Source organism: Taudactylus pleione, unplaced genomic scaffold (genome assembly GCF_031769625.1).
Source record: "Taudactylus pleione unplaced genomic scaffold, aTauple2 ptg003268l, whole genome shotgun sequence".
NCBI lineage: Eukaryota > Metazoa > Chordata > Amphibia > Anura > Myobatrachidae > Taudactylus > Taudactylus pleione.
This window is the reverse complement of record NW_028287624.1, coordinates 13,291-39,663: the sequence shown is the minus strand read 5'-3', so window position 1 is coordinate 39,663 and position 26,373 is coordinate 13,291. Positions and strand designations below refer to the sequence as shown.

Here is a 26,373-nt window from a genome sequence, read left to right as displayed (position 1 = left end):
TAGTGATGGGTATTACTGAGCATGGAGAGTTTGGGGAGCAGCCATAACTTAGCACAGTGCTTACACCGTAGCTGGGCATAGTGATGGGTATTACCGAGCGTGGAGCGTTTGGGGAGCAGCCATAACTTAGCACAGTGCTTACACCGTAGCTGGGCATAGTGATGGGTATTACTGAGCGTGGAGAGTTTGGGGAGCAGCCATAACTTAGCACAGTGCTTACACCGTAGCTGGGCATAGTGATGGGTATTACTGAGCGTGGAGAGTTTGGGGAGCAGCCATAACTTAGCACAGTGCTTACACCGTAGTTGGGCATAGTGATGGGTATTACCGAGCGTGGAGCGTTTGGGGAGCAGCCATAACTTAGCACAGTGCTTACACCGTAGCTGGGCATAGTGATGGGTATTACTGAGCGTGGAGAGTTTGGGGAGCAGCCATAACTTAGCACAGTGCTTACCCCGTAGCTGGGCATAGTGATGGGTATTACCGAGCGTGGAGAGTTTGGGGAGCAGCTATAACTTAGCACAGTGCTTACACCGTAGCTGGGCATAGTGATGGGTATTACTGAGCGTGGAGAGTTTGGGGTGTAGCCGTAACTTAGCACAGCGTTTACACCGTAGCTGGGCATAGTGATGGGTATTACTGAGCGTGGAGAGTTTGGGGGAGGAGCTATAACTTAGCACAGTGCTTACACCGTAGCTGGGCATAGTGATGGGCATCACTGAGCGTGGAGAGTTTGGGGTGCAGCCATAACTTAGCACAGTGCTTACACCGTAGCTGGGCATAGTGATGGGTATTACTGAGCGTGGAGAGTTTAGGGAGCAGCCATAACTTAGCACAGTGCTTACACCGTAGCTGGGCATAGTGATGGGCATTACTGAGCGTGGAGAGTTTGGGGAGCAGCCATAACTTAGCACAGTGCTTACACCGTAGCTGGGCATAGTGATGGGTATTACCGAGCGTGGAGAGTTTGGGGTGCAGCCATAACTTAGCACAGTGCTTACACCGTAGCTGGGCATTTTGATGGGTATTACTGAGCGTGGAGAGTTTGGGGAGCAGCCATAACTTAGCACAGTGCTTACACCGTAGCTGGGCATAGTGATGGGTATTAGTGAGCGTGTAGAGTTTGGGGAGCAGCCATAACTTAGCACAGTGCTTACACCGTAGCTGGGCATAGTGATGGGTATTAGTGAGCGTGGAGAGTTTGGGGGAGCAGCCATAACTTAGCACAGTGCTTACACCGTGGCTGGGCATAGTGATGGGTATTACTGAGCGTGGAGAGTTTGGGGAGCAGCTATAACTTAGCACAGTGCTTACCCCGTAGCTGGGCATAGTGATGGGCATTACTGAGCGTGGAGAGTTTGGGGAGCAGCCATAACTTAGCACAGTGCTTACACCGTAGCTGGGCATAGTGATGGGCATTACTGAGCGTGGAGAGTTTGGGGTGCAGCCATAACTTAGCACAGTGCTTACACCGTAGCTGGGCGTAGTGATGGGTATTACTGAGCGTGGAGAGTTTGGGGAGCAGCCATAACTTAGCACAGTGCTTACCCCGTAGCTGGGCATAGTGATGGGTATTACCGAGCGTGGAGAGTTTGGGGAGCAGCTATAACTTAGCACAGTGCTTACACCGTAGCTGGGCATAGTGATGGGTATTACTGAGCGTGGAGAGTTTGGGGTGTAGCCGTAACTTAGCACAGTGCTTACCCCGTAGCTGGGCATAGTGATGGGTATTACCGAGCGTGGAGAGTTTAGGGAGCAGCCATAACTTAGCACAGTGCTTACACCGTAGCTGGGCATAGTGATGGGTATTACTGAGCGTGGAGAGTTTGGGGAGCAGCCATAACTTAGCACAGCGCTTACACCGTAGCTGGGCATAGTGATGGGTATTACTGAGCGTGGAGAGTTTGGGGAGCAGCCATAACTTAGCACAGTGCTTACCCCGTGGCTGGGCATAGTGATGGGTATTACTAAGCGTGGAGAGTTTGGGGTGCAGCTATAACTTAGCACAGTGCTTACACCGTAGCTGGGCATAGTGATGGGTATTACTGAGCGTGGAGAGTTTGGGGAGCAGCCATAACTTGGCACAGTGCTTACACCGTAGCTGGGCATAGTGATGGGTATTACTGAGCATGGAGAGTTTGGGGAGCAGCCATAACTTAGCACAGTGCTTACCCCGTAGCTGGGCATAGTGATGGGTGTTACCGAGCGTGGAGAGTTTGGGGAGCAGCCATAAATTAGCACAGTGCTTACCCCGTAGCTGGGCATAGTGATGGGTATTACTGAGCGTGGAGAGCAGCCATAACTTAGCACAGTGCTTACACCGTAGCTGGGCATAGTGATGGGTATTACTGAGCGTGGAGAGTTTGGGGAGCAGCCATAACTTAGCACAGTGCTTACACCGTAGCTGGGCATAGTGATGGGCATTACTGAGCGTGGAGAGTTTGGGGTGCAGCCATAACTTAGCACAGTGCTTACACCGTAGCTGGGCATAGTGATGGGCATTACTGAGCGTGGAGAGTTTGGGGTGCAGCCATAACTTAGCACAGTGCTTACACCGTAGCTGGGCATAGTGATGGGTATTACTGAGCGTGGAGAGTTTGGGGAGCAGCCATAACTTAGCACAGTGCTTACACCGTTGCTGGGCATAGTGATGGGCATTACTGAGCGTGGACAGTTTGGGGAGCAGCCATAACTTGGCACAGTGCTTACACCGTAGCTGGGCATAGTGATGGGCATTACTGAGCGTGGAGAGTTTGGGGAGCAGCCATAACTTAGCACAGTGCTTACACCGTAGCTGGGCATAGTGATGGGCATTACTGAGCGTGGAGAGTTTGGGGAGCAGCCATAACTTAGCACAGTGCTTACACCGTAGCTGGGCATAGTGATGGGTATTACTGAGCGTGGAGAGTTTGGGGAGTAGCCATAACTTAGCACAGTGCTAACACCGTAGCTGGGCATAGTGATGGGTATTACTGAGCGTGGAGAGTTTGGGGAGTAGCCATAACTTAGCACAGTGCTAACACCGTAGCTGGGCATAGTGATGGGTATTACTGAGCGTGGAGAGTTTGGGGAGTAGCCATAACTTAGCACAGTGCTTACACCGTAGCTGGGCATAGTGATGGGTATTACTGAGCGTGGAGAGTTTGGGGAGCAGCGTTATGACTGAGTCCTCAGAGTAAATACCCACTGGTGCCCCTCTAAGTATATAACTGAAGCCCCCTGGGTACACACTGTTTCCTAGTTGGAAAGAGTCTGTCTGGTTTTGGCCTAATGGGTCCTGTGACCCTATTATTGGGGAACTGCTACGCAGGCCCTATACCGGTACACTGGCTCCTGCTTCCTCGGTGGTAACTAGACTGGAGCCAGTGCTCAATAACCGGATCCAGAACCACTATGATCAGTACAAACATGGCTATTTACATAAGAGGCGCCTCGCTGTAGTCTTGCTGTTATTGTAGGCTATAGTGCCTTTGTGTCTATCTCTCTCTATGCTATTCTATTCATTCTGGTGATCAGCTGTAATATAGAACGTTCCCCAGCCAGCAGATTACAGTACAGGCCCCATCTTCCTCCACACCCTCCTGTGACCATGTACAAGCAGGTAAGTGAGCCGTCTATACTCATATCACCAGGAGTACAAAGCAATCATCCTCGAGAAGAACCCCTCCATTTACAATTTGTCCCATGTACTAATCTACTAAAAAAAAAAAATATATATATATATATATATATATATATATATATTTTTTTTATTTTATTTCAGCAAGAAAGGAGCCGTAATTCGTTAAGAAATGTAATTTATATAAAACCTGTACAGGATAATTAGAGTCAGATTAATTACAGAGGTGAGCGTGTAATACACACGGGTGGGGGGGCTATGGGCCAGCTGTAGCCAGGGAAAACTCCATCTTGTTAAGATACATAGAGGAGACGCTCCCCTACCTATGTGTATTTCCTTAGCAAGAGCACCTGACAACAGCAGCACAAATATTCCATAAGGGATCTGTCCTAATGTAAGAAATCACAGGATGGGACTGGGAGGGGGTAGAGGAAATCACACTGCAAAGGATTATGGGAATCAGAACCAACATCAATGGAAATAAAATATTTTAGGTGCATACACAAATGGAAGTGGGTCAGTCACAGAGCCGGGGGTTACGGACACTGGTCAGCAGCACCAGTAATGTGAGATAGGGCTGTACGATCGGGGCCGGGCAGTCGGTAGCGGCCTCAGACGACGACCGCGGTCGTGGAAACTGGGCCCTGCTCCCCCACTTGGGCCGGTGGAGAGTCCGCCATGCTTCCAAAAGAGGGCGAAGGCCGTAGCAGAGGGGTGCGCTCGTCGTCCGCGGAATCCCCCCCGCCCTCAGAGTCGGAGTCGTCGTCCGAGCGCAGGACGCGGTGCTTGCAGACGGGACAGCTCTTCTTGGTCTTCGTGAGCCAGGGGTCCACACAGCTGCAATGATACGCTGCAAAAGAGAAGAGGCCATGGGACCATCATCATAGCAGCCATATTCCAATGCACACAGCCAGTTAGAGCGTCAGCTCTGTGGGAGAGAGCTCCTGTCATTTTTCCCGCAGCTGATGTGGCTATGGGTGCGGGTCATCACTTTCGGGCGCATGCGAAATGCCGCTCTAGCAGACTTACCGTGAGAACACGGAAGGACGCGCAACTTGTCGCCTTCCTCGTACTCCTCTAGGCAGATGGCGCAGACGTCGTACTCGTCACCTGCCAGACAATAGGCGACATGTTATTCACGATGAACCAACATTAGGCGTACCTCACATCACTCTGTGCTGCTGTTCACCTTCAGAGGTTCCGATTGGCTGCAGGTTGCCCTAGTCCCTCCCATTTTACACGTCAGCCTTTCGTACCTCTCCATAATATCTAAGCATCTCTAATAAATTGTATTTCTTTAAATATATACATATAAATGTGTCATTGTAGAATAGAAAAGGTGCTGTATAGGACGAGGTAGGGAGGGATGATGGGATCAGCTCTGTACCTCGCCCCTCATCCTGGGCACTATTCATACCTGTACTTCATGCCCCATGTAGCACGGAGGAAGGCAACCTGTGGCACCACCTCCTGTAGAACTATACCTCCCAGCAAGTCCAGCCACAGTTTTCCTGTCAAGGCATGCTAACTGTGGCAGGGCGTGCTGGGAGGTGTAGTTCCACAGCAGCTGGAGTGCCACAGGTTGTCTAGCACTTTAACCAGAAGACATGCAGACGTGAGGTCCCAGCCCTGTGCAGATTGCTGTGGAATGCCTGGGTGCCATGTAGATAAAGGGAATTGTCTGAGATAAGGAGGCTCCGATACACAGATGTTACTCACCGAGCTCCCCCTCTCCCCCGTCCTATGGAGCCCAGGATTGTGTTTAGTCATTGTGGGTGTGTATATAGGCCCAACACGCCCTTCTCCACTACTTGTACTGGGAGGATAAGAGGACTGGAAAAGGCCAGGGACAATAACACAGGAAACTAAGACCTACATCCAGGCATGCATCTACTTTGTCTATAGCAGGGGTTCCCAACCACGGTCCTCAAGGCATACTAACAGTCCAGGTTTTAAGGATAGCCATATTTAAGCACATTAGTATCTCATTTAGATTGATTTACCCATCTGTGCTCAATCATGGATATCACTAACACCTGGACTGTTAGGGGCATATTCAATTTGGGGCGAGAATAGCAGATAAATCCGGCACCTGTGAGGCTTTTCCTGCAGGTGCGGGTTTTTTGCCATTCAATTAGGTGCAGGGTTTATTCGATTTTGAGTACCGGGAGGTTTTTTTCCCCCTCACACCCCAGTGTGTGTCCCCTCCCCCCTCCCTGTAACGGGTGCTGGGAGAACTACATCTCCCAGCAGCCCCCTTCCCAGTGACAAGATGGAGGGGAGGCCCCCGGGAGCTGCAGAGACCACTAGAGACGCCCGGGCAGGTATCGGGAGCGTGCATACCCATGGTGATTCAAAATTGCGCACACGTTTTTTTTTTACCACGCTAAACCTTGCGCCCAATTGAATATGCCCCTTAGTGTGCCTTGAGGACCGAGGTTGGAAATCACTGGCATATATAGTAAGTACACCACTGCCCACCTCTCACCCAGGTCACCCCCATACATCCAGGCATGTGTCTAGTTTGCCTACATAGTAAATACACCACTGCCCACCTCTCACCCAGGTCACCCCCATACATCCAGGCATGTGTCTAGTTTGCCTATATAGTAAGTACACCACTGCCCACCTCTCACCCAGGTCACCCCCATACATCCAGGCATGTGTCTAGTTTGCCTACATAGTAAGTACACCACTGCCCTCCTCTCACCCAGGTCACCCCCATACATCCAGGCATCTGTCTAGTTTGCCTATATAGTAAGTACACCACTGCCCTCCTCTCACCCAGGTCACCCCCATACATCCAGGCATCTGTCTAGTTTGCCTATATAGTAAGTACACCACTGCCCTCCTCTCACTCAGGTCACCCCCATACATCCAGGCATGTGTCTAGTTTGCCTATATAGTAAATACACCACTGCCCACCTCTCACCCAGGTCACCCCCATACATCCAGGCATCTGTCTAGTTTGCCTATATAGTAAGTACACCACTTCCCACCTCTCACCCAGGTCACCCCATACATCCAGGCATCTGTCTAGTTTGTCTATATAGCAAGTACACCACTGCCCTCCTCTCACCCAGGTCACCCCCATACATCCAGGCATGTGTCTAGTTTGCCTATATAGTAAGTACACCACTGCCCTCCTCTCACCCAGGTCACCCCCATACATCCAGGCATCTGTCTAGTTTGCCTATATATAGTAAGTACACCACTGCCCACCTCTCACCCAGGTCACCCCTCATACATCCAGGCATGTGTCTAGTTTGCCTATATAGTAAGTACACCACTGCCCACCTCTCACCCAGGTCACCCCCCCATACATCCAGGCATGTGTCTAGTTTGCCTATATAGTAAGTACACCACTGCCCTCCTCTCACCCAGGTCACCCCCATACATCCAGGAATGTGTCTAGTTTGCCTATATAGTAAGTACACCACTGCCCTCCTCTCACCCAGGTCACCCCCCATACATCCAGGCATCTGTCTAGTTTGCCTATATAGTAAGTACACCACTGCCCTCCTCTCACCCAGGTCACCCCCATACATCCAGGCATGTGTCTAGTTTGCCTATATAGTAAGTACACCACTGCCCTCCTCTCACTCAGGTCACCCCCATACATCCAGGCATGTGTCTAGTTTGCCTATATAGTAAGTACACCACTGCCCACCTCTATACATCCAGGCAGGAGTCTAATTTTACCCCCATACATCCCCCTACTCACCTTTCTTAAATTTATGTATAGGGATCTTCTTCAGCTGATCCCTGGACAGGCGGTTCCTGCGCAGCTTCTTCCTGTGCTGGACGCATCGCGCCACCTAGGAGGAGACAAACTGCGCAGTCAGTAACACGCGTAGTGTGTCTATAGGCGCCACACAAGCCCCTCACGTGCCGCGAGTCAGTGACCCTCGAATGGTGCAGGACACAGGAGTTGGTAACCTGCAAGTGGAACTAGAAGGCCCAGCATACCTTACCACGTTGGCGCCTTTACTTTCAGGTGGACAGCGCAGGAATATAACAGGGCAAACAAGGGCCGGCAACAGGCGGCTGCGGAATTAGGAGTGGGAGCTTCCCGGCTGCTGTGGCACCACCTGGGGGGGGGGGGCACAGGAGACAGAACAATGCACAGGATCTGGCAGAACTCCCACTGGTAACTCTTTGGGGTTACGCAGCCCTCAGACGGGTCAGATCCTTGGAAAGAGGTCAGGACAATAAGTGATTTCACAGCAAGGCCTAGACAATGGCCGGGCATGGTGTCTGGTACACGGAGCAATACTTATCTGACAGGTAATGTCACAAGATCCTATTACACCAGCAGCTGCAGATAAGCGACCAGTGCATGAGCCTTACGTATAGTGAGCGCACGTATTCCCCTATCCACAGCTGAACAGCCTGCACTGCCCCCTGGAGGCCAACTGTAGGTGTAGGTGTGTTTCCAGAAATGTGTGACTACAGAAAAAGGGATGGAACGTGTCCCGTACGTGGCATGGGCACGCAATAAGGTGCACAAACTTCTACCTGCGCTGGGACTGTATAGCAATGTTGAGCGATATGATAGGACCATAGAATCAAGTTACTATTTCCTGTAAAAATAATCAACATATATTTTAGATTTTTATTGTTGTCCCATGAAATACCTACAATCTCACTGTGTGGCCCTCGGAACAAAGAGAATAAAGACTGTGAGCTAGCCCTAGAGACATGTAAGGGGAATAGGAGATAGAATGTAGGGAGGAGCCGCTCAGTGAGAGGGGAATGAGGACGGACCTGACCTACATCCGAGTGCAGCACAGGGGGCCAGGGGAGGTGACAGCTGGATGCAGCGCAGGGGGCCAGGGGAGGTGACAGACGGAGGGCGCAGCGCAGGGGGCCAGGGGAGGTGACAGACGGAGGGCGCAGCGCAGGGGGCCAGGGGAGGTGACAGCCGGAGGGTGCAGCGCAGGGGGCCAGGGGAGGTGACAGCCGGAGGGTGCAGCGCAGGGGGCCAGGGGAGGTGACAGCCGGAGGGTGCAGCGCAGGGGGCCAGGGGAGGTGACAGATGGAGGGTACAGCGCAGGGGACCAGGGGAGGTGACAGCCGGGGGGTGCAGCGCAGGGGGCCAGGGGAGGTGGCAGCTGGATGCAGCGCAGGGGGCCAGGGGAGGTGACAGCCGGAGGGTGCAGCGCAGGGGGCCAGGGGAGGTGACAGCCGGAGGGTGCAGCGCAGGGGGCCAGGGGAGGTGACAGCCGGAGGGTGCAGTGCAGGGGGCCAGGGGAGTGGCAGCTGGATGCAGCGCAGGGGGCCAGGGGAGGTGACAGACGGAGGGTGCAGTGCAGGGGGTCAGGGGAGGTGGCAGCTGGATGCAGCGCAGGGGGCCAGGGGAGGTGACAGAAGGAGGGTGCAGCGCAGGGGACCAGGGGAGGTGACAGCCGGAGGGTGCAGCGCAGGGGACCAGGGGAGGTGACAGCCGGAGGGTGCAGCGCAGGGGGCCAGGGGAGGTGACAGCCGGAGGGTGCAGTGCAGGGGGTCAGGGGAGGTGGCAGCTGGATGCAGCGCAGGGGGCCAGGGGAGGTGACAGACGGAGGGTGCAGCGCAGGGGGCCAGGGGAGGTGACAGCTGGATGCAGCGCAGGGGGCCAGGGGAGGTGACAGCTGGATGCAGCGCAGGGGGCCAGGGGAGGTGACAGAAGGAGGGTGCAGCGCAGGGGACCAGGGGAGGTGACAGCCGGAGGGTGCAGCGCAGGGGACCAGGGGAGGTGACAGCCGGAGGGTGCAGCGCAGGGGGCCAGGGGAGGTGACAGCCGGAGGGTGCAGCGCAGGGGGCCAGGGGAGGTGACAGCCGGAGGGTGCAGCGCAGGGGGCCAGGGGAGGTGACAGCCGGAGGGTGCAGGCAGATTATAGATTTTATGGGAAAGCAGCACAGAAAAGTGGAAGTAGGAAACGTTATAGAAATGTGAGGTTATAATCGCACACAGACATGGGTGAAGGCACTCACCATGACGCCACACATGACTACGATAATAATCGCCACGACCACCACGAAGGGGATAAGATAGTATTGAAGGTTGAAGGAATACTCTGGGATGAGAAAGACGTGGGCGCTGTGGAGAGAGAGAGAAATATTATAGAACGCAGTCCGGCCGCCCACGCGAGCCGCCACGGGATCAGAGGATTCCTTACTTGTTATAATAGGAGAACTGCTCCAGCAGCCGCCTGCCAGCGCTCTCACCGGTGAACACAGAGGGGATGATTATCTGACTGTAGGTGTGTTCTGCAGGGAGAGAGAGAAGAGAGGCTGCATGACACGGGGGAGAGACACAGAGGGGATGATTATCTGACTGTAGGTGTGTTCTGCAGGGGGAGAGAGAAGAGAGGCTGCATGACACCGGGGGAGAGACACAGAGGGGATGATTATCTGACTATGGGCCTGATTCAGACCCACTCGCGAGCGGCTGTACGCTCGCAAGTGGGTCGATGGTCTGCACTGAGCATGCGCACGACGGAGGGAGCTCCGTCGTGCGCATGCGCCAGACACGACGAGCGAAGGACTTTCCTTCGCTCGTTGTGTCCGATCAAAGGGGGCGTGCTGTCAATGTTGATTGACAACACGCCCCCTTTGGTGGGCGTGCCGGGGGCGTGCCTCCCTGACGGGGGCGTTCCCACGGGAACGCCTCCCGTCAGAAGCCGGCCCACTGACATCACTAGTGATGTCAGTGGGAGTGATTTTGGCTCTGATAGAGCCAAAATCACTCCAGAGCTTGCGGTTGAAAACCTCAACCGCAGGCTCCGGCTCGCAATTTCGATGGTCGCGATGGTCACGACCATCGCGGCCATCAAAATGCACGCTCGTATAGCCTGTGGGTGGTGACCCACAGCTATACGAGCGTCCAGGAGGACGCTCCATGAAAAAGGAGCCCGGCCCTCATGCAGAGCGTGCGCTCTGCTCAGAGCGTACGGCTCTGAATGAGGGCCTATGTTCTGCAGGGGGAGAGAGAGAAGAGAGGCTGCATGACACGGGGGTAGAGACACAGAGGGGATGATTATCTGGCTGTAGGTGTGTTCTGCAGGGGGAGAGAGAGATGAGAGGCTGCATGACACCGGGGGAGAGACACAGAGGGGATGATTATCTGACTGTGTGTTCTGCAGCGGGAGAGAGAAGAGAGGCTGCATGACACCGGGGGAGAGACACAGAGGGGATGATTATCTGACTGTAGGTGTGTTCTGTACGGGGAGAGTGAGAAGAGAGGCTGCATGACACCGGGGGAGAGACACAGAGGGGATGATTATCTGACTGTAGGTGTGTTCTGCAGGGGGAGAGAGAGAAGAGAGGCTGCATGACACCGGGGGAGAGACACAGAGGGGATGATTATCTGACTGTAGGTGTGTTCTGCAGGGGGAGACAGAAGAGAGGCTGCATGACACAGGGGGAGAGACACAGAGGGGATGATTATCTGACTGTAGGTGTGTTCTGCAGGGGGAGACAGAAGAGAGGCTGCATGACACAGGGGGAGAGACACAGAGGGGATGATTATCTGACTGTGTTCTGCAGGTGGAGAGAGAGAGAAGAGAGGCTGCATGACACCGGGGGAGAGACATAGAGGGGATGATTATCTGACTGTAGGTGTGTTCTGCAGGGGGAGAGAGAAGAGAGGCTGCATGACACCGGGGAAGAGACACAGAGGGGATGATTATCTGACTGTATGTTCTGCAGCGGGAGAGAGAAGAGAGGCTGCATGACACCGGGGGAGAGACACAGAGGGGATGATTATCTGACTGTATGTTCTGCAGGGGGAGAGAGAGAAGAGAGGCTGCATGACACGGGGGGAGAGACACAGAGGGGATGATTATTTGAATGTAGGTGTGTTCTGTACGGGGAGAGAGAGAAGAGAGGCTGCATGACACGGGGGGAGAGACACAGAGGGGATGATTATCTGACTGTATGTTCTGCAGGGGGAGAGAGAGAAGAGAGGCTGCATGACACGGGGGGAGAGACACAGAGGGGATGATTATCTGAATGTAGGTGTGTTCTGTACGGGGAGAGAGAGAAGAGAGGCTGCATGACACGGGGGGAGAGACACAGAGGGGATGATTATCTGACTGTGTGTTCTGCAGGGGGAGAGAGAGAAGAGAGGCTGCATGACACCGGGGAAGAGACAGACAGCAGACAATCCAGCCCTTTCACTCACCTTCGTTGCCCGCCATATTCAGCAATTTATCCGAATCTACATTGTGGACTATAGCAGCATCGTATCCTGACAGCTGTGCATGCAGGACCTGCGCCAGAAAATAAATCACATTATAACCCTGCAGTGAAAGGAGACACCTGTCAGCGCCATATCGCTTTCTTCTGTCACCCTGCAGGGGGAGGGACAGGCTCATAGCTCCCTTCTGTCTGTGTCACCCTGCAGGGGGAGGGACAGGCTCATAGCTCCCTTCTGTCTGTGTCACCCTGCAGGGGGAGGGACAGGCTCATAGCTCCCTTCTGTCTGTGTCACCTTAATGTCAAAGTTGCATTCATATCTTCGTATAAGTGCAAAGAACAGGGTCTTGTTGTCTGTTGAAGGTGGGGGAGCGATGGGTGCGCAGGCGTTGGAAGGCTCAGCTTGGATGACATAACCCTGCAGAAGAAGAGAGAAGGTACGTGGTATCAAAGAGCTGATTACAGACTAATACATATACAGCGCCTTGCAAAAGTATTCACCCCCCTTTGCATTTTTCATTTTTTGTTGCCTCACAACCTGGAATTACAATGGATTGTGTGAAGGTGTGCATCGTTTCATTCACAGAACATGCCTACAGCTGTGAAGTTGTGTTTTATTTATATTGTGAATCAAACAACATTTCCAACAACATAACAGAAAACTTCAGCGTGCATAACTATTCACCCCCCTAAAGTCAGTACTTTGTTGAGCCACCTTTTGCGGCAATTACAGCTGCACGTCACTTTGGATAAGTCTCTATGAGCTTGCCACATCTTGCCCCTGGGATTTTTGCCCGTTCCTCAAGGCGACACTGCTCCAGCTCCTTCATGTTGGATGGTTTCCGCTTGTGAACAGCGATCTTCAAGTCTGACCACAGATTCTCCATTGGATTGAGATCTGGACTGTGACTAGGCCATTCCAACACATTTAAATGTTTCCCCTTAAACCACTCCAGTGTTGCTTTAGCAGTATGCTTCCGGTCATTGTCCTGCTGGGAGGTGAATCTCCGTCCCAGTCTCAGATCACAGGCAGACTGACACAGGTTTTGCCCAAGAATATCCCTGTATTTAGCACCATCCATCTTTCCCTCGACTCTAATCCATTTCCCGGTCCCTGCTGCTGAATACATCCCCCCAGCACGATGCTGCCACCACCATGTTTCACTGTGGGGATGGTGGTCTTGGGGTGATGGGATGTGTTGTTTGCGCCAGACATAGCGTTTTCCTTGGTGGCCGAAAAGTTCAGTTTTAGTCTCATCTGACCAGAGCACCTTCCTCCATACATTTGGGGAGTCGCACACATGCCTTTTGGCAAACTCAAATCGTGTCTTCTAATTTTTATCACTAAGTAATGGCTTTTTTCTGGCCACTCTTCCATAAAGCCCAGCTCTATGGAGTGTACGGCTTATTGTGGTCACAGGCACAGATACACCAGTCTCTGCTGTGGAACTCTGCAGCTCCTTCAGGGTTACCTTTGGTCTCTGTGCTGCCTCTCTGATTAATGCCCTCCTTGCCCGGTCTGTGAGTTTTGGTGGGTGGCCCTCTCTTGGCACCCACCATGTTCTTTCCATTTGATGATGATGGATTTGATGGTGCTCCGGGGGATCATCAAAGATTTGGATATTTTTTTTTTTTATAACCCAACCCAGAATTGTACTTCTCATCAACTTTGTCCCTGACATGTTTGGAGAGCTCCTTGGTCCTCATGGTGCGATGTCTCTTGCTTAGTGGTGTTGCAGCCTCTGGGGCCTTTCGGAAAAGGTGCGTTTATACTGACAGATCACTTAGGCGTCACACAGGTGGGCTTCATTTCACTAATTATGTGACTTCTGAAGGTAATCGATTGCACCAGAACTTTTGAGGGGCTTCATAGCACAGGGGGTGATTCCATATGCACATGCCAAGTTTCAGAATTTTATTTATAAAGAATATTTTTTTTTATATATATTTTTCTCATTTCACTTCACCAAATTAGACTACTTTGTGCAGATCCATCACATAAAACTCAGATTAAAAATAAAATTACAAGTTGTAATGTAACAAAAAAGGTAAAAAGCCAAGGGGGGGGCGGGGAATACTTTTGCAAGGCGCTGTAGTTAGAAGCTAGTTGCTGACCACCCAACAGCATTCTGCGAGTAACTGGACATTCCCTAAACCCCGATAGACCTCCGGTTGAACATGAGTGCATGGTGGTCAGCACTGCTGCCATTATTTGGCCATACAGTGGGGATCTCAACAACATCACTGTGAACTTCATATGATCGGAGGTTATGCCTGTGATTCCAACACACGGTGTGGCCGGAGGCCGACCACACGCGATTAAAATGGCTGCCAAGGCACTGAAGGGATTAACCCTCATGCCGTGGCACCATTTTTAAAAAGGACCTTTTAGGCGCAGTGCGCCACGTACTGCGAATGTACCGTATATACTCGAGTATAAGCCGAGTTTTTCAGCACATTTTTTGTGCTGAAAAAGCCCCCCCTCGGCTTATACTCGAGTGATGCCCGCATGGTACGTAGCTGAGTAGCGTACCATGCGGGCCGCGGTGCAGACTGTGTCTCTGTGACACAGCTGCACCGCGTGTGTAGCGCTGACCGGACGGAGTTCGGTCAGCACTACACACTGCCAAACACACAGCCGCCGGAGCCGGCAGCTGTGTGTTTGTTGTAATCAGCAGCCAATGAGAATCTGTCAGATCTTCCGGCTCCCGCAGTGGGTAATGGGAGAGACGTCATGACGACATCTCTCCCATAATGCAAAGCGGCCAGAGGAGTTGATAGCAGCGGCAGGACCAGGAGCGGGATCTCAGGTAAGTGTTTTTTTTATTTTTATTAGGACTACCGGGGGCACTACCAAGGGGGTATTACTTCTGGGGGCACTACCAAGGGGGGAGGGATTACTACTGGGGGCACTACCAGGGGAGGGATTACTACTGGGGGCACTACCAGGGGAGGGATTACTACTGGGGGCACTACCAGGGGAGGGATTACTACTGGGGGCACTACCAGGGGAGGGATTACTACTGGGGGCACTACCAGGGGAGGGATTACTACTGGGGGCACTACCAGGGGGGATTACTACTGGGGGCACTACCAGGGGGGGGGGGGGGATTACTACTGGGGGTACTACCAGCTGCTGCATTTCCCACCCTAGGCTTATACTCGAGTCAATAAGTTTTCCCTGTTTTTTGGGGTACAATTAGGTACCTCGGCATATATACGGGTCGACTTATACTCGAGTATATACGGTATATGCAATGTGTTTGAACATGTTATATTCAATGTACTATGCGCAGATGTACTTTTAAATGCTTAGCCTATGCACTTCTATATTCCTTATAAGTTATTCTGTGTTAGACGGCTGTAACATTTAGAAGTAAATGGTTATGAGACATCGCACCTCCTAGTGATATGTAATTATCCTGACGTAGTGACCAAACCTTCGTTTAGCACTTTCATTGATATGTAATGCAGAGGTCTCTGGTGTCTATGTACAATACCCAGCACGTTTGGGGAAAGCAATGTGTCTGTGATTAGGAAGCTCCTATTGTGTGTAAGAACTTAGAAGGTGTAAGACTCAGAAAGCCCAAACTGGTTTAGTCATAGACATGTGACAGGACGAATGCAATAGACATTTGCATTATATTTACCTTTCTCAGAAACCGTATATGCTGACTCAGTCTGTGCTTAGGAAACCAAATGTTTTTGGGTGGTAACGAGGAAATTTGATTTAATTTCTGTGCAATGTAAGACGTATTTATTTATGTTTGGTGAGAGAGCCTGATTGGCTAAGAGGAACCCAGGGTGGGCTTACCCCCTGTGGTAATGTGTATTGTAATAGCATAAAAGAAGGCTTCGTGCCTGGTACAAATGTACAACCCTGTATATCCTTTTGTGGAGAAGAACTGCTGTAACATCTTTGTAGGCTGACTGAGCAATAAACAACTTGCTTTACTACAATTGCATCTCGATCCTGCGACTGACAGAATTGCGCCAACGTTATTCCGTTCTCCGGCTGATCTGGGTGGAGCTCCGCGTCTCCAAGTTTAAGGCCCCTGCCAGCTACCGTGCAGAGCCTGGTCCATTGCGAGGGATCAGGAGGAATCAGCCGACACCAAACAGGGGGTGTGGCCACAGCTAGTCAAACGCATACGCAGCAGAAGCGGTTCCAGGTGCCGAGGTAGGAGCCTGAGTGTTCAGAAGCGATTTCGAGTGTTGATGGGAGAAGCTCGGTGGTTGGCAACATACACGCCCATTGCGCAGTGTGCGGAGTCAGTGACAGGCGGTCACTGACGGTAAGCGGGAATCCCTGATACCCAAGATCCAGTGGGGATCGAAACCCCAACCTGTGATCGGGAGTCGGCAAGAGGCCATTCGGTCACAGATATCCCCATCCCCCCCCCCCCCCCCCTGATTGGTGTTGGCTGATTGCTCCTGATCCCTCGCAATGGACCAGGCTCTGCACGGTAGCTGGCAGGGGCCTTAAACTTGGAGACGCGGAGCTCCACCCAGATCAGCCGGAGAACAGACTAACGTTGGCGCAATTCTATCAGTCGCAGGATCGAGATGCAATTGTAGTAAAGCAAGTTGTTTATTGCTCATAGTCAGCCTACAAAGATGTTACAGCAGTTCTTCTCCACAAAAGGATATACAGGGTTGTACATTTGTACCAGGCACGGAGCCTTCTCCTATGCTATTCCAATACACATTACCACAGGGGGTAAGCCCGCCCTGTGCTCCTCTTAGCCAATCAGGCTCTCTCACACAACATTAATAAATACGTCTTACATTTCACAGAAATTAAATCAAATTTCCTCGTTACCACCCAAAAACATTTGGTTTCCTAAGCACAGACTGAGTCAGCATATACGGTTTCTGAAAAAGGTAAATATAATGCAAATGTCTATTGCATTCGTCCTGTCACGTCTATGACTAAACCAGTTTGGGCTTTCGGCATCTTACACCTTCTAAGTTCTTACACACAATAGGAGCTTCCTAATCACAGACACATTGCTTTCCCCAAACGTGCTGGGTTTTGTACATAGACACCAGAGACCTCTGCATTACATATCAATGAAAGTCCTGTAAACGAAGGTCTGGTCACTACGTCAGGATAATTACATATCACTAGGAGGTGCGATGTCTCATAACCATTTACTTCTAAATGTTACAGCCGTCTAACACAGAATAACTTATACATTCCTTATAAGTGCATAGGTTGTACATTTAAAAGTACATTTCCACATCTGCGCACAGCACATTGAATATAACATGTTCAAACACATTACGTATACATTCGCAGTACGTGGCGCACTGCGCCTAAAGGTCCTTTTAAACATGGCTGCCAAGGCGTTGAAGGGATTAACCCTCATGCCGCATGAGGGTTAATCCCTTCAACGCCTTGGCAGCCATTTTAAATCACGTGTGGTCGGCGGGGAGGGGCCTTGACAACTCCATCAGTAGTTACAATAAATACCCCGTGAAGTAAGAGGGAGGATGGTTACAGACACGGAGTGGTATTCAATTCGTTTCACACCCGCAGGAACATTTTCGCAGACATCGTGTGTTTTGGACGTGAAAAATTTTCGTGCGCGGCCCCCGCTAATCGTCGTATTTCATTCGAAAAGACGCGAAAACGCAACCCGGCAAATGTGAAACAGGCAGAAAGTGGTGTCAGAAGTGGGGAAATCAGCCTGACGCCCCAAAAAGATGCACTAACATTGGGGATCAGTGCAGATGCCCCCGAATAGCCCTAATAAAGCTATTTACTTAAGTTGTGTCATTTGCTTCTAATTAGCGTCTTTACACAAGTGGTGAAGAATGGCATTAAGCAGTATTTTTGGGTGAAAATAAGTATTCCTGTCACATCTGGGGTACATGTAAATGGGTGCTAGCATGGTTTAAAGTCGCTAAAGTGAAGTTTCTAAAAACGTAAAAAACAAACAAACAAACAAACAAACAAACAAACAAACAAACAACACACCTTAAGGCAGTGTTGGCTAACCTTGACACTCCAGCTGTTGTGGAACTATATATCCCAGCATGCCCTGCCACAGTTTTAGCATGCCCTAATAGCAAAACTGTAGCAGTGCATGCTGGGTTATGTAGTTCCATAACAGCTGGAGTGTCAAGGTTAGCCAACACTGCCTTAAGCAAACACCTGCAATCCACAAAACACCTCCCCCATACTTCCAGACCCCCACAAAGTCTATTTCGCTAGTTTTTATGTTTGTACCCCCACTTTATACTTTTTTGCCCCAAAATTCAAAGTACTTTTTTGGGGTGTTCCTCACTTTTTTCTTTTTTAGGGACTTTTTGACGCAGTTATCCCCTGGGGGGGCTATCCAAAGGGTTCTGAGTGGTTTCCCCACCTTTACACCCCAACATAACGATTTTTGCACTTTTTTTTCTCCACCTATTCAGAGGCGAATCTTTTTAGCCTATTACATTGCATTGGGTTTCCGCGTACGCAAAAAGTATTTGGAATTGAATACAGAGATAAGCTTCTGACTGGCGAAGAGTCGCAATCCGCGATACTTTTCCGTGGTTATTGGCTTTTCGCGGCTAATTGAATACGGGCCATTGCATGACCCGCTCCATGGGTTGTTCTTACGGAAAGGTATGGGTATAGCAGTGCACAGCACAGAATGGTTCTCTATACACCGCCGCACTAACATTTACTGGGAGGAATTACAATGATCGGTCTGTACACTGCGCAGGGATAACCTTCTGCTATCCGCAGGGACTCGGCTCCCGGCACCTGTATAACTGATAAGGTTACCCAACGCCCAGGACACCTGACTGCGGGTGTGCAGATAGCATGGGCCGGGAGGTAGGCAGGTTACGCTCAGACACCCAATCAAAGGTTACACTACAGAAATACAAAACAATAACAACAAAAAGCCATAATTACCCTCAATCCTTCTATAGGCAACGAGGAACCAAAGAGAGAAGGAAGGTCCTCAAATACTCGCGGCTCAGTAGCATTTTTATCGGAGTACTGAAAGACAGGAAATTACTATTATCACTGCAAAACCCTAAAGTGACACATTATTATCCCATCAGAGGGGTCACTGACCCTATAACTTATAGGTATCCTGTGTGTGTGACACTATTATCCCATCAGAGGAGTCACTGACCCTATAACTTATAGGTATCCTGTGTGTGACACTATTATCCCATCAGAGGGGTCACTGACCCTATAACTTATAGGTATCCTGTGTGTGTGACACTATTATCCCATCAGAGGAGTCACTGACCCTATAACTTATAGGTATCCTGTGTGTGTGTGACACTATTATCCCATCAGAGGGGTCACTGACCCTATAACTTATAGGTATACTGTGTGTGTGACACTATTATCCCATCAGAGGAGTCACTGACCCTATAACTTATAGGTATCCTGTGTGTGTGACACTATTATCCCATCAGAGGAGTCACTGACCCTATAACTTATAGGTATCCTGTGTGTGTGACACTATTATCCCATCAGAGGAGTCACTGACCCTATAACTTATAGGTATCCTGTGTGTGTGACACTATTATCCCATCAGAGGAGTCACTGACCCTATAACTTATAGGTATCCTGTGTGTGTGTGACACTATTATCCCATCAGAGGGGTCACTGACCCTATAACTTATAGGTATCCTGTGTGTGTGTGACACTATTATCCCATCAGAGGGGTCACTGACCCTATAACTTATAGGTATCCTGTGTGTGTGACACTATTATCCCATCAGAGGAGTCACTGACCCTATAACTTATAGGTATCCTGTGTGTGTGACACTATTATCCCATCAGAGCGGTCACTGACCCTATAACTTATAGGTATCCTGTGTGTGTGTGACACTATTATCCCATCAGAGGGGTCACTGACCCTATAACTTATAGGTATCCTGTGTGTGTGACACTATTATCCCATCAGAGGAGTCACTGACCCTATAACTTATAGGTATCCTGTGTGTGTGACATTATTATCCCATCAGAGAGGTCACTGACCCTATAACTTATAGGTATCCTGTGTGTGTGTGACACTATTATCCCATCAGAGGGGTCACTGACCCTATAACTTATAGGTGTCCTGTGTGTGTGACACTATTATCCCATCAGAGGAGTCACTGACCCTATAACTTATAGGTATCCTGTGTGTGTGACACTATTATCCCATCAGAGGAGTCACTGACCCTATAACTTATAGGTATCCTGTGTGTGTGACACTATTATCCCATCAGAGGAGTCACTGACCCTATAACTTATAGGTATCCTGTGTGTGTGACACTATTATCCCATCAGAGAGGTCACTGACACTATAACTTATAGGTATCCTGTGTGTGTGACACTATTATCCCATCAGAGGAGTCACTGACCCTATAACTTATAGGTATCCTGTGTGTGACACTATTATCCCATCAGAGAGGTCACTGACCCTATAACTTATAGGTATCCTGTGTGTGTGACATTATTATCCGATCAGAGGGGTCACTGACCCTATAACTTATAGGTATCCTGTGTGTGTGTGACACTATTATCCCATCAGAGGGGTCACTGACCCTATAACTTATAGGTATCCTGTGTGTGTGACACTATTGTCCCATCAGAGGAGTCACTGACCCTATAACTTATAGGTATCCTGTGTGTGTGTGACACTATTGTCCCATCAGAGGGGTCACTGACCCTATAACTTATAGGTATCCTGTGTGGGTGACACTATTATCCCATCAGAGAGGTCACTGACCCTATAACTTATAGGTGTCCTGTGTGTGTGACACTATTATCCCATCAGAGGGGTCACTGACCCTATAACTTATAGGTATCCTGTGTGTGTGTGACACTATTATCCCATCAGAGGGGTCACTGACCCTATAACTTATAGGTATCCTGTGTGTGTGTGACACTATTATCCCATCAGAGGAGTCACTGACCCTATAACTTATAGGTATCCTGTGTGTGTGTGACACTATTATCCCATCAGAGGAGTCACTGACCCTATAACTTATAGGTATCCTGTGTGTGTGACACTATTATCCCATCAGAGGAGTCACTGACCCTATAACTTATAGGTATCCTGTGTGTGTGACACTATTATCCCATCAGAGGGGTCACTGACCCTATAACTTATAGGTATCCTGTGTGTGTGACACTATTATCCCATCAGAGAGGTCACTGACCCTATAACTTATAGGTATCCTGTGTGTGTGACACTATTATCCCATCAGCGGGGTCACTGACCCTATAACTTATAGGTATCCTGTGTATGTGACACTATTATCCCATCAGAGGAGTCACTGACCCTATAACTTATAGGTATTCTGTGTGTGTGTGTGACACTATTATCCCATCAGAGGGGTCACTGACCCTATAACTTATAGGTATCCTGTGTGTGTGTGACACTATTATCCCATCAGAGGGGTCACTGACCCTATAACTTATAGGTATCCTGTGTGTGTGACACTATGAAGTTACTACTAGTAATGATCTTTGATATAATGAAAGTAATATAACAGTAGTAATACATATCCTTACCGCATATATGAATGAGTGGGAGACCGGGGCGCTAAGCAGAATTAATATCAGTGATCCGAGGACGTGACACTGAGGAGGTATCGGCCCCATCTCGAGAATCAAACCTTTGGACAGACGGGAATATGGATTAGGAAATGCTGTGAAAGTAATGGGGATATCAGGACATTAATATACAGATTTATTGTGGAATTTAAAGCTTAGGGGGTCATCCAGACCCGCTCGTGAGCGTCAGGACGCTCGCAAGCGGGTCGATGTTCCCCACTGCGCATGCGCACGACGGAGGGAGCTCCGTCGTGCGCATGCGCGAGACCCGGGGAGCGACGGGCTTTCCATCGCTCCGGGTCTCGCACCAAAGGGGGCGTGCTGTCGATGTTGATTGACAGAACGCCCCCTTTGGTGGGCGTGCCTGCCAGACGGAGGCGTTCCCATGGGAACGCCTACCGTCTGGGTCCGGCCCCACTGACATCACTAGTGATTTCAGTGGGAGCGATTTTGGCTTTGATAGAGCCAAAATCACTCCAGGGCTTGTGGCAGGGAGACCCTACCGCAGGGTCTCAGTTGCAAGTCCGATGGTCGCGATGGTCAAGACCATCGCGACCATCTTTTTGGCCGCTCGCATATGCTGTGGGTGGTCACCCACAGCTATACGAGCGTCCAGGAGGCCGCTCCATTTTCATGGAGGAGGGCCCTGATTCAGAGCGAGCGCTCTGGTCAGAGCGTTCAGCTCTGAATCAGGCCCTTATTCCGTGTCTACTTACAATGGAGGTTAGCGAATGGGCTGAACTAATACGTATGAGAAGCCAATCCATTTATTAGGGACTAATGGCATAACTGAGGCAAGAGGCACTTAGTGCCTCAATAGAGTGACGCACTGTACCGCCTGTCAATATATCATGAAGAGATCTAAATATATGTTGGGCGCACAAGAAGAGATCTTGAAACTCGTTGCCCCGGTCTGGATGAATTGTTTAATTATCTCATGTGTTCCAGCTGCCTCCCCCCTGGCCGTGCCCCTCGTGCGCACAAACGCTCAGTTTTTCAATAAATAAAATATAATTACTTCACTTACACGTTACCGCTATAATATAGATTACGGACAAATAAGATTGTGGGCTGATTCAGGGTCGCTCGCAAGCGGCCGCTCGTTCGCTCTCAGCGATGTTCGCACAACTGCGCATGCGTAAGGGTCGTAATGCGCATGCGTAAACCAGTCATTGCGGTCGGAAATCGTGCGCTCGCAAAACAGCGAGGGGCTGCTAATTTGACTGACAGAATGTACCGTTTGTGGGTGGTAACAGGGGAAGGTGCTTGGAAAAACGGGGAGTGGAGATCCAAACGCAGGCGTGCCAAACGGTCAAAACGGGCGTTTAATGGGAGTGCATAATTAACAAAGTAGCGTCATCGACCACGTCACTTGGTTGTCTTTTAGCCTGAACTGCTCGCAGTGATAGCGGCAAGTAAAACCTACCACAAGCACTGCGAGCAGTTCAGACGCCTTTCGATGTTCCCGATTAATCAAATAAATAACGGAGATGACGTATGATGCGAACGGCAAAGGGGGCGTCTTTACAAAACAGCGAGCGCATTTTTCATTCGCTCGCTTGCTCAGACATAGAGGCGTCAAACAAACCGCAAAGAGCTAGCGCTCAATTTAAATAGCCGGCCCCTTTTTTGGAACGACCGTCCGCAAATAGCGTCCGGCTATGAATCAGCGTACGCGGTCATTCACGGTGATAAAGGTCTGCGGTGTCATGTTTTCTCCTTTACTCAGCTCCTTGTCTGCAATAAATAATGACACTAAATAAAAAGGATTTACAATGCATTATAGTAATTGGTAGAATTTTATTATTATAAAGTCCGATTGCTGCACCGATGTCCTGATGACTTGGGCGCTTTGCGCTGTGAACGCTGGAGAGATTTTTTTTCCCCCCCTTTATTTTATTTTTATATCTTTTTGTACTTAATCATCTCATACGCTGCCTGACAAGATTTCCCGCGGAGCCCACAGCTGCCTCTATATAAGTATTGTTGACCAGCATAACAAAATTGATAATGACGGCGCCTCCATTAACAATTGAGAGGGGTACACAGGATATAAGGGGGCAGTACTGGGATAGGGGTGTAGGGGAGGGGTACACAGGATATAGGGGGGCAGTACTGGGATAGGGGTGTAGGGGAGGGGTACACAGGATATAGGGGGGCAGTACTGGGATAGGGGTGTAGGGGAGGGGTACACAGGATATAGGGGGGCAGTACTGGGATAGGGGTGTAGGGGAGGGGTACACAGGATATAGGGGGGCAGTACTGGGATAGGGGTGTAGGGGAGGGGTACACAGGATATAGGGGGGCAGTACTGGGATAGGGGTGTAGGGGAGGGGTACACAGGATATAGGGGGGCAGTACTGGGATAGGGGTGTAGGGGAGGGGTACACAGGATATAGGGGGGCAGTACTGGGATAGGGGTGTAGGGGAGGGGTACACAGGATATAGGGGGGCAGTACTGGGATAGGGGTGTAGGGGAGGGGTACACAGGATATAGGGGGGCAGTATTGGGATAGGGGTGTAGGGGAGGGGTACACAGGATATAGGGGGGCAGTACTGTGATAGGGGTGTAGGGGAGGGGTACACAGGATATAGGGGGGCAGTACTGGGATAGGGGTGTAGGAGAGGGGTACACAGGATATAAGGGGGCATTACTGGGATATGGGTGTAGGGGAGGGGTACACAGGATATAGGGGGGCAGTACTGGGATAGGGGTGTAGGGGAGGGGTACACAGGATATAGGGGGGCAGTACTGGGATAGGGGTGTAGGGGAGGGGTACACAGGATATAGGGGGGCAGTACTGGGATAGGGGTGTAGGGGTGGGGTACACAGGATATAGGGGGGCAGTACTGGGATAGGGGTGTAGGGGAGGGGTACACAGGATATAGGGGGGCAGTACTGGGATAGGGGTGTAGGGGAGGGGTACACAGGATATAGGGGGGCAGTACTGGGATAGGGGTGTAGGGGAGGGGTACACAGGATATAGGGGGGCAGTACTGGGATAGGGGTGTAGGGGAGGGGTACACAGGATATAGGGGGGCAGTACTGGGATAGGGGTGTAGGGGAGGGGTACACAGGATATAAGGGGGCAGTACTGGGATAGGGGTGTAGGGGAGGGGTACACAGGATATAGGGGGGCAGTACTGGGATAGGGGTGTAGGGGAGGGGTACACAGGATATAGGGGGGCAGTATTGGGATAGGGGTGTAGGGGAGGGGTACACAGGATATAGGGGGGCAGTACTGGGATAGGGGTGTAGGAGAGGGGTACACAGGATATAAGGGGGCATTACTGGGATATGGGTGTAGGGGAGGGGTACACAGGATATAGGGGGGCAGTACTGGGATAGGGGTGTAGGGGAGGGGTACACAGGATATAGGGGGGCAGTACTGGGATAGGGGTGTAGGGGAGGGGTACACAGGATATAGGGGGGCAGTACTGGGATAGGGGTGTAGGGGAGGGGTACACAGGATATAGGGGGGCAGTACTGGGATAGGGGTGTAGGGGAGGGGTACACAGGATATAGGGGGGCAGTATTGGGATAGGGGTGTAGGGGAGGGGTACACAGGATATAGGGGGGCAGTACTGTGATAGGGGTGTAGGGGAGGGGTACACAGGATATAGGGGGGCAGTACTGGGATAGGGGTGTAGGAGAGGGGTACACAGGATATAAGGGGGCATTACTGGGATATGGGTGTAGGGGAGGGGTACACAGGATATAGGGGGGCAGTACTGGGATAGGGGTGTAGGGGAGGGGTACACAGGATATAGGGGGGCAGTACTGGGATAGGGGTGTAGGGGAGGGGTATACAGGATATAGGGGGGCAGTACTGGGATAGGGGTGTAGGGGAGGGGTACACAGGATATAAGGGGGCATTACTGGGATATGGGTGTAGGGGAGGGGTACACAGGATATAGGGGGGCAGTACTGGGATAGGGGTGTAGGGGAGGGGTACACAGGATATAGGGGGGCAGTACTGGGATAGGGGTGTAGGGGAGGGGTATACAGGATATAGGGGGGCAGTACTGGGATAGGGGTGTAGGGGAGGGGTACACAGGACATATAAATATATATAAATAAAGTGTCTCACCAGGCTGTGGAGATGTCTCTCAGTGGTTACATCCTCGGCTGTCTCTCTCTCTCGGGGTCAGTGTATATAGCTGTCTCTTACACTCTCTCTCGGGGTCAGTGTAGATGTCTCTCAGTCCCTCTCTGTGTGTTTTCCTCCTCAGGCTCCTCCCCGGGACCGACCATATCCGGCCTCCCCCCCCCCCCCAGCGATGGTAGCGGCCGTGTCCTGCTCAGTCACACCCCTCTGACGTCACTCCGCCATCACGTGACAGCTGCAGCTCCTACTACATAGTACTGACATCGCTCCATGTACTCTCCAGCCCCTGCCCCACATACCCCTGTGCTCCCCATCCTCTACCCCACACACCTGCAGCCTCTTCCCCACATACCCCTGTGCTCCCCATCCTCTTCCCCACACACCTGCAGCCTCTTCCCCACATACCCCTCTGCCCCCAGCCCTGCCCCACACACCTGCAGCCTCTTCCCCACATACCCCTGTGCTCCCCATCCTCTTCCCCACACACCTGCAGCCTCTTCCCCATACACCCCTGAGTTCCCCATCCTCTTCCCCACACACCTGCAGCCTCTTCCCCACATACCCCTGTGCTCCCCATCCTCTTCCCCACACACCTGCAGCCTCTTCCCCACATACCCCTGTGCTCCCCATCCTCTTCCCCACACACCTGCAGCCTCTTCCCCACATACCCCTGTGCTCCCCATCCTCTACCCCACACACCTGCAGCCTCTTCCCCACATACCCCTGTGCTCCCCATCCTCTTCCCCACACACCTGCAGCCTCTTCCCCACATACCCCTGTGCTCCCCATCCTCTTCCCCACACACCTGCAGCCTCTTCCCCATACACCCCTGAGTTCCCCATCCTCTTCCCCACACACCTGCAGCCTCTTCCCCACATACCCCTGTGCTCCCCATCCTCTTC

The 26,373-nt window shown here is 51.1% G+C and overlaps 1 protein-coding gene across 2 annotated transcripts; it reads right to left on the bottom strand.

The window, feature by feature from the left end:
• Positions 1-3,780: 3,780 nt before the first annotated feature.
• Positions 3,781-25,625, bottom strand: LOC148430746 (E3 ubiquitin-protein ligase RNF13-like). Of its 2 annotated transcripts, none has more exons than XM_088466490.1 (10): positions 25,454-25,625; positions 21,321-21,457; positions 18,711-18,797; positions 12,093-12,215; positions 11,784-11,871; positions 9,778-9,868; positions 9,593-9,698; positions 7,344-7,437; positions 4,649-4,729; positions 3,781-4,469 (listed from the first exon to the last, which is right to left on the bottom strand). In XM_088466490.1, exons 2-10 carry the CDS (start codon positions 21,408-21,410, stop codon positions 4,231-4,233), a joined length of 999 nt encoding a protein of 332 aa, XP_088322616.1. In that variant the 5' UTR covers positions 21,411-21,457; positions 25,454-25,625; the 3' UTR covers positions 3,781-4,230. The 2 variants fall into 2 exon arrangements, with proteins under 2 accessions (XP_088322616.1, XP_088322615.1); XM_088466489.1 differs by having other exon boundaries at positions 21,321-21,424; positions 25,454-25,624.
• Between the last annotated feature and the right edge of the window lie 748 nt (positions 25,626-26,373).

Excerpts from the sequence above, each read along its gene's own strand:
- LOC148430746 (XM_088466490.1), bottom strand. The coding sequence starts at position 21,410 with ATGGGGCCGATACCTCCTCAGTGTCACGTCCTCGGATCACTGATATTA. Across the intron at positions 11,872-12,092 it reads AATGCAACTTTGACATTAAG|GTCCTGCATGCACAGCTGTC; the intron begins GTGACACAGACA and ends TTTCTGGCGCAG. Across the intron at positions 7,438-9,592 it reads TAGTCATGTGTGGCGTCATG|GTGGCGCGATGCGTCCAGCA; the intron begins GTGAGTGCCTTC and ends GTCTCCTCCTAG.